The sequence below is a fragment of the Euprymna scolopes genome, chromosome 12, assembly GCF_053919585.1.
Source record: "Euprymna scolopes isolate OS-2025 chromosome 12, ASM5391958v1, whole genome shotgun sequence".
NCBI classification, from domain to species: domain Eukaryota; kingdom Metazoa; phylum Mollusca; class Cephalopoda; order Sepiida; family Sepiolidae; genus Euprymna; species Euprymna scolopes.
In genome coordinates this window covers 85,923,227-85,931,351 of record NC_136493.1, presented here as the reverse complement: position 1 = coordinate 85,931,351, position 8,125 = coordinate 85,923,227, and the positions used below count along the sequence as shown (strand labels likewise).

General features: G+C 36.0%; 1 protein-coding gene across 1 annotated transcript in view; it reads left to right on the top strand.

The window, feature by feature from the left end:
• The first annotated feature begins 5,561 nt into the window (after positions 1–5,561).
• The window catches only part of LOC145291391 (uncharacterized), a 75,250-nt gene continuing 72,686 nt past the window's right edge, over positions 5,562–8,125 (top strand). The window contains exon 1 of the mRNA XM_080137183.1: positions 5,562–5,698. Within this exon, the coding sequence (XP_079993309.1) occupies positions 5,674–5,698 (25 nt within the window). The 5' untranslated portion in view covers positions 5,562–5,673. The remainder of the gene's footprint in view (positions 5,699–8,125) is intronic.

Sequence of the window (8,125 nt, the reverse complement as noted above, 5' to 3'; positions counted from 1 at the left end):
GAACATGATAAGGTAAAGCCGTAACAATTACCCACTAGTATAGCATCGAGAGGCCCTACCAGAAACTATTGTATGGTCCAGAATCCATTCACCAAATGGCAATACAGCAGCCCCGGTACTTTGCACCTGCTTATAGGACAGCCTCCTTAGTGCTTAATCCAAGGTTTAGGTCCCTGACTATCAGGCGGGTAACATCAGCCCAGATGAAACGTTTACCTCCAGCACCCTTTCTAGTGACATGACCACAAGGATAGACATAGAAACAGAAATTTTCCGACATCTCCGGCTACTCTTTACAAAGTACTACCGACCTGGAAATCAGCTTTTTCTTCACCCTTTGTCAGAAAAATCATTCATTGGAAATGAGGACTGAAGGACAAAAAAGGAGAAGCGAGAGTTATTGGAGCTGCCGATAACACATCCACATGCATTATCTACTCTCCATTGAGAAAAAAAATAAATAAATAAATAAAAATAAATAGATAAAATAAAATAAAAATTTCTTTTTTTAAAAGTGAGAAGGACTTATTAATATCTACTTAATATAAGTCTGTTGCCCCATTCCCGGCTTAGGGTAGTACTTGAAGATAGTCTCCCCTCCCATGTTTATGCATGGATACTTTTTGCCTTTATCTAGGTCGAGCTGGGATCTTAAACCGTTCCAGCTCCACCCCATAATGAATATGCTATAATGGAACTTTTATCAGATTTAAAAAGTCTGGTTATTTTTAACTCGTTTCAAAAGCTGGTTACGAAGTAATACCTTTAGGGTTATGTATTAACTTTAGCTAGAAGTAATGCATACTTTAGAAGAGAGAAAAAAAAAACGCGTGTTTTGGAGTTCAGATAATATGCAAATATAATTTGGGAAATGTTCAATTCCATGGGAGACTTTTTTTTTTTTCTCGTTTTAAATATAAGAAAAAGTATTGGTTAATAATAGTATTTTTGACAAAAAAGATTTAGAAGAAAGATAAGAAAACAAGACAAATATTCAGGATTAAAGTCAAACCTGTGATAAGGAAAAAGAGAAAAAATAAAAAACTAAACATGTTAGTGTTTTTAGATTAGTAGGCTGTTTTTAAGCCGGATAGTCCTTTCCAGTATTTTTCTTGGTAATCGTACTAATAATGTACTTATCTATGGAAGTGCAGCATCTGAAGACAGATACTACACTTTGATCTTTATATTTAATTTATTTCGTTTAAAGAAAAAATTACAATAAAAAAAATTCCAATATAAAATTAAAACATTTAAAAAAGTAAAATCTCCAAAAGACAAAACAAATTTAGGCACAAGGCCCTATAAGATCTGGGGATAGGAGTGTTGCAGGGTCTTTGTAACTAAAGTAAAAATGGAGTCTGTGGCGACTTTACTCTTGACTGGCAACATTTACCACAATACCTCATTCACTCTGTGGAATCTAAAGCTAACTAATGAAAACCCCACCGTTTTTACAAAAACGATATATATATACAATTTCTGTATGTGTGTGTGTGCACATTTTTTTTTTTCATATATATATATATTAAACAATGTGTGTGTGTGTGTGTGAAAAAAGTTCAATTGATTGGAAAAAATAAAAGTTCTTGAATTTGGAAGAAAAATAGTTCGTGTTAGGGAGTGGGAAATATAGAAAAAATGTACAAAAAATAAAATTGCCTAGTGCATTGTTAGTAAGGTCCCTCCCTAAGCTAATCTAAGTAGTTAGATCGCCTACTGTTTTCCGGGGCACCGAAAACAAGCGGGGAGATCCCTAATGGGGATTGGGAAGACTTCATATCGGGTGTTGGGAGTAAAATAAATAGATTGTTAAAAACAAAAGGGGGGAATATATTAGGTGGCGACCTTCGAGTAGGGGTTGATCAGGGGATGATAAAACAGAAAGATAGGGGGGTAGTGGTAGGGTAGCCTCAGAAAGTTCTCTAGTGCCAAAAAAAAAAAAAAAAAAAAAAAATCGAGGGACAGGATCTCATTTGTACCACCAGTCAAGAGTCTCTTTACTTTTTATTTGTCTAACCTAGCGGGTTGGGCTCCGTAAGGCCCAGTACCGCATGTGCCATGCCTATGGTGGTAACACGAATTCAAACTTGGCACCTCGTCGGATGCACAAGCTAGTGTCATGCACCCACCTCTCGTCAAAGGCCACTCGAGGCAACCTCTTCCAATCACATCCGATCTTTACTTTAAGCAGATGCTTAAAGTAGACAATCAGATCCCGATCCGGAACAGATATCCCTTCGCGGACTCGCTTGAGGCGTGTGATCCATATGACCATCCTCGCTACTGCTAGTATTGCTAGAAAAACCATTCTTTTCTCCCTAGGCAGCGGCGGATCAATGTTCTCCACAAAGTATGATTCATAGAGTTCAAGCCAGCGCTTGGCATCGATGCGAGCCGTTACCTCGTTGACGTACCCTAGGAGGGTCTTGAGCCTGCTACAGTGGAAAAAGGCATGACCGACAGTTTCTCTCATGTCTTCGTCGCAGTGCAGGCAGTAGACCCGGGTTTCTTCATTGTAAAGGTTGAGTTCCTCAAGGAGGGGCAGTGCGTTCCGGACAAGTTGCCAGGTAAGGGAAAATTCTACACTTTGATCTTAACCAAAAGGCCAAGTAAAACGCAGAAAAAAAACAGTTTTTGAAGTTCTTGTATTAAATATGCCTGATTAGTTAATGTCAATGAACAGGGTTTGTTTCCAGCACCGCCATTATCTATATTATATTTTCAGCACTGCCACTATCGTTGCTCCTGCTAATTCTGTATTTTTTTGGTACTGCTATTTACATTTTGTATATGTGGATCTAAAAAGATATGCAATATAACAGTGGTTAAGAGCTTTCTGATTCTTTTTTCTCTGATCAAGAGCATGTTATCCAATGAGGGACAAGGTGGCTGGTTAATTTTAATGTTTCAAAACCAAGTTTCTCTCCTTTCACCACCAATACTCTGATCCTTATTTTGCCTCAATTGAAATGACTAGCTCTCACCTTGCATAAGCTCCCTGCTTTGATAAGCTTTTGGGATAGACCTTCACCCCAGACTTGAAATCGAAGACTTACATCAAATCCGTTCTTAAAATCACTGAAAAAATGGATGTATCATTCTACTGCTTAGGAACATATATAACTTATATTTATCAATTATATAAATCGTACCTGTCTGTTTAAATTTATGTATGTATGTATGTATGTATGTATGTATGTATGTATGTATGCCTATATATATGTATATGTGTATTGGGGTGGAGAGGGCTCCCGTAAGCCGTGGTGAAGGCAACCTTTCTAGGAGAAGCAAATCTTTGATTTAAAAAACCATAAAGCGGAAGACCAGTACCTGCATTAAGCTGGTCTGCAGTTTAATTTATTGCTGGCTATCTTGCTCTTGCTTGTTGCTGGATCTCAACATTTTGAACCGAGAGAGAGACTTAGCTGCCGTACAAAGCTAAGACTCTGTAACATCATCTTTGTATAGATACTCCCTCAGGTATTTGGGCTCATGGATTTTAAATGTCTGAGGGAGTGACACTCGTCTGACAAGACGTTGCAATCATCATCATCATCATCATCATCATCATCATGTCTGCCTAAAACTTTTGACAGAGGCAACGGATTTTACGAGATTGGTATCGTTTTGAAGTTCAACCCTTCGAACGAGAAATTTAAATTTCGTTCCGTTTTAATCTTTTTTTTTTATATAAATTATATTTACGTATTTTTTGTTTGTTTTTGTAAACATATTCAAGTTTTATTTTTCCAAACATTTACGTTTTGTTGCTTGTTTATTTTCAAACATTTACGTTTTTTGGTTTTGTTTTTACGTTTCTAAGAGAACATCCCTTAAGGAATACTCAAGAAAACACATATCACTTAGAGGTAAAATGTTATCAACAATTGCATCCATTATGTAGTTTGGCAAGGGTTAATAATTGCCAATTGGCGGCAACGATCGTAATAGATTGCGCATGTTTACAAAATAATTTTTTTTTTTTAAAACTATATTTGAAAAAAAATATAACAAAAACAAAAATTATGTTTGCAAAAAAAAAGAAAAAACGTAAATGTATTTGGAAAAACAAAAAAGAAACGTAAATGTTTCCAAAACAAACAACAAAAAAATAAATATGAAAAACGAAAAAAACAACAAAAAAAACAACATAAATGTTTGAAAATAAACAAGCAACAAAACGTAAATATGTTCCGATTTACAATGCCTCCCCACAGGACAGAGTTGGACACCAGGGTCGTTTTTTAACGTGGAGAAAAGAAACAAAAATAAAAACTGTCTCAGTCGTGAAGAACCTCTCCCCCACTGACAGAGAATAAGAAATGGAAGTGCAGCAATAACAAATACTACACTATCTTGCCCAAAACGTAAATATGTTTGAAAAAATAAAACTTAAATATGTTTGCAACCCCCACAAAAAACTTAAATATGTTTGCAAAAAAAACAACAAAAAAAATGTTTAAAATTAAAATATAACAAAAACATTGATTTTTATTTCAAGGGTGCCATTATATACATTTTGTGCTTGCATAACTGGGTGGACAGACAGTAAAGCCACCTATAGTTAAACGGAGGAAACAGGCTCTATCTTCGAGATTACCATAAAGTTCTCCGAAAAAAAAAAAAAAAAAAAAAAAATTCACTTAATTTCATAAAGTAGGTTTTGTTTTACAGCGAAAAAACAATTTGTTATGATACCAAGCAAAAGGTTCGATTTTTAGGAAGAAAAGCTAATATTAAAGATGGGGAGGGAGTGTCGGCGGTTTAAACTGAGTCATCTCTCCTTTGCGTTTCTAAAATCCAAACAAAATTTTTTTAAAAATCGAAGATGTCTGCTATCATAAAAACGTGTTTTCGCTGTAAAAAAACAAAAACAAAAACAACAACAAAAAAAAATTACTCTATCAAATTAAGTGAAAATTTTTTTTCCGGAGATCTTCAGTTCAAAACAGATACATACAATATAACCTTTTTTTCGATATTTTCATTTTTTAATGTCTTGATTAAACTGGACAAGTACCAAGATTTTTTATGAAAATAACATTTTGTTAACAAAAGCGAAATAAATTTAATTTTTAAACAAAATAAATCGATTTGGTATACCTTTGTGGTATTTTTTTTTTTTTTTTTTTTACATAAGTCCAACTGGCAACTAACTCACTGTTCACATTGGAAATGTCGACTTTTAAAGGTTTTCGAGTACATTTACAACGAATAAACACCCCAACCTCCCATGTTAAGAACGGCTTTCGGAATAGACACCCCTGACCTTGTCAGCATACCTGAAAATCTATAAAAGTTGACATATTGAATCTGAACGATGAGTTGGGACAGTTGGGGTCTTGGACGTAATGTATGTACCGAATTTAAAACGGAACGAAATTTAAATTTCCGTTCCATTTTTACAACAACCGTAAAACAGCGCATAGTCCGTAAGTTTTCCTAAAAAGATTTATTACTGTGAAGAAAAACGAAAATTTTTAATTTTCGTTTTTCTTGACAGTATTTCCACAATACATGAAGAAAAGGGATGAATTTTTTTTTTTTTTTTTTTTTTTTTTTAATAATAAATAAATTTAAATATAAGGGGAGATAATTCAACAAGACTTATTTAACCAATCAGATTTGAGAATTCACAACTCCGCCAAAATCAAATAACGAATATTGAAAATGTCGGCGGAAACTAAACGCAAAGGTTTGTTCACATTTTTATTTATTTATTTTAATTTGTTATTATATTTTGAACGTCTTTCGAAATGATTCGTTTTCTTGCTTGCAAAATGATAATCTAAATTGAATTTGTTAAACGTTTGACTAAGTTATTCCATGCATTGTTTTATCAGAAACTATTTTGTTTTCATTTGTTAAAAATTCTCTTTTTAGTGTTTTTTTTTTTTTTTTTTACAAATACATAAATCTGAAATCGATCATAGTTTCGTTACTGTTTGTTTTGGCACAACTAAAATAAATTGCAAAACTTTTTCAAATTTTTACTTTTTGTAAACTATTTCTTACTCGATCGTGTTCAAAATAACGACCTTTTTTTCAACTTTCCACGAGGATAACGACTGACAAATTGAGATTATTTTTAGATTCGGTACTTCTGCTGTTTACGACCCGTGTTTATTTTATTTTTTAGTTATGATTTTTCAAGTTAAATTCAATTTTTACGTTATCTTTTAATTTATTACAGTTAAGTGAATGTAAACAGGTAATGTCGCAATATGGGGTTTGCGGGTGATAAATTTGTTTTTTGAGGGGTTTCGGGGCCGCTGACAACGAATCTGAAATTCAAACCCGTCGCAAATTTACCGTTTACCTGGACTCTCGCACTATTTTACGCCATCTCACCGGCTTCGTTTACGGCGTACGCTATGCATGATGCGTTCGCGCACGTGCGTAGTAAAGTGACTTGTCGCATTGCGGATGAAATTATAGCGGACATTTGAAAAACAAAAATAAAAAAGGTACATGTTTACGACGTGCCCGTCAATCCCGTCTCCCAGCAGGAACGGTAGCTTCTTTGTCGGTTCCGTTTGGACCGGAGGAAGGGATTTTGGTTTGTCCTGGTCCATTTTGATTTTTTTGTCCTGTCGCAGAATGGAGAACTGGAAGTAGCAATACCAGACACCATAAAGTTCAGCACTGGACAAAGCGCACACTGCTACTAGGTATGTGAAAATGCCAAGGCTTTTGCGAGGGTTAAGTGGCATTGGTAACTTGAGTAAGCCGTAATTCTGTGCACTGTGGTAACTTTCTCCACTGAAAGGTAGAGGTTAACAAGGATTTTGCAACAATGGTTTGTTGCGACCTGTGACTAGGTAAAAATTGTAGAACCTTGTCGGTCTGGTAATAAGGGTAACGATTCAATTTCCTTCAGCTCCAATCCCAAACTGAAATCACCACCAAAATTCAGTTCACTCCATCCCTCTTATAATCCAGTTAGCCAATCAAATAAGTTAAACGTAACAACTACCAATATAAAAAGAGTCATCACCCACGCAAAAGGTTTTTGCTGCCACTCTTCCTGAGAGTCGCAGGTAAGTGCTTCAAGTTTTCTCAACACCCTCCCACTCAACAGAAAACAAAATCAATTGTTATTGATTTTGTAAAGCCTTCTCAATATACATATTCCTCATTCTTGATCCCCAGAGCAGTGGTGACAAACCCAATCCTTTTCATCTGGCGGAGCAGCACAGCACTGATCCCAACGCATCTAAAATGGAACCAGTTATCACATTGATCACAGCAGATCATAGCCGATCCGTCATCAGGTTTATTACATCCGGGACAAATCCAAACCTGCTCACTCTCCTGTACTAAAGTGGGTTCCTCAAAACTGGTTTCTGACCAAGAAATTCCTTCTATGGACTCCCAGTCATCATAACAAGGTTCCGGACCATCCTCTTGTGGTTCATATTCCGCATGTAGTTCTAGCGGATATAGATGTTTAAGGGAATATGTTTTCACACTCCCATCACCCCGTCGTATCTGTGCCGATCGTACCATACCATCGTCTCCCGGAAACAATTCTTCTACTCTCCCCAATGCCCAGAAGGGTCGAGACTTGTTTGGGAGTTTTATCGTCACAATATCTCCAGGTCGTACCTTATTAGATATAGTTGGATAACGATCTTGTTTACGTTTTCGAAGAGAGAGTAAGTAATCCTCGTTCCATATCCGTTTAAACTCCTTGAGCAGCTCATCCCGGTTCTTCAAAGATTCCAACAATATCTGTCTGGACGGCAGTTCCCCTTCATTAATTGGTTGAATCTCCATTCTAAGAAGTCCAGGGTTTTGATCTGGGCGCAGGAAGTGATTGGGCGTAATTACCTCCAGTCCAGAGTCATTCGAACTCACATAGGTTAGCGGTCTATTGTTCACTGCTTGTTGGACATCTGAAATGGCTGTCCACAGCTCAGATTGACTGTAAATAGACCTTCCAATAGTTTTATAGAGGCATTCCTTTAATGTTTTAATCATGCGTTCCCAAACTCCTCCATACCAAGCCGAATGAAGAGGGATCTTAACATGCTTTATATTATACTGCCCAAATTTTTCATCAAATTCGGAAGAAGTTAGGGCCTGATTTAGTAAACTAACTCCAGCAAGAAATGACTGT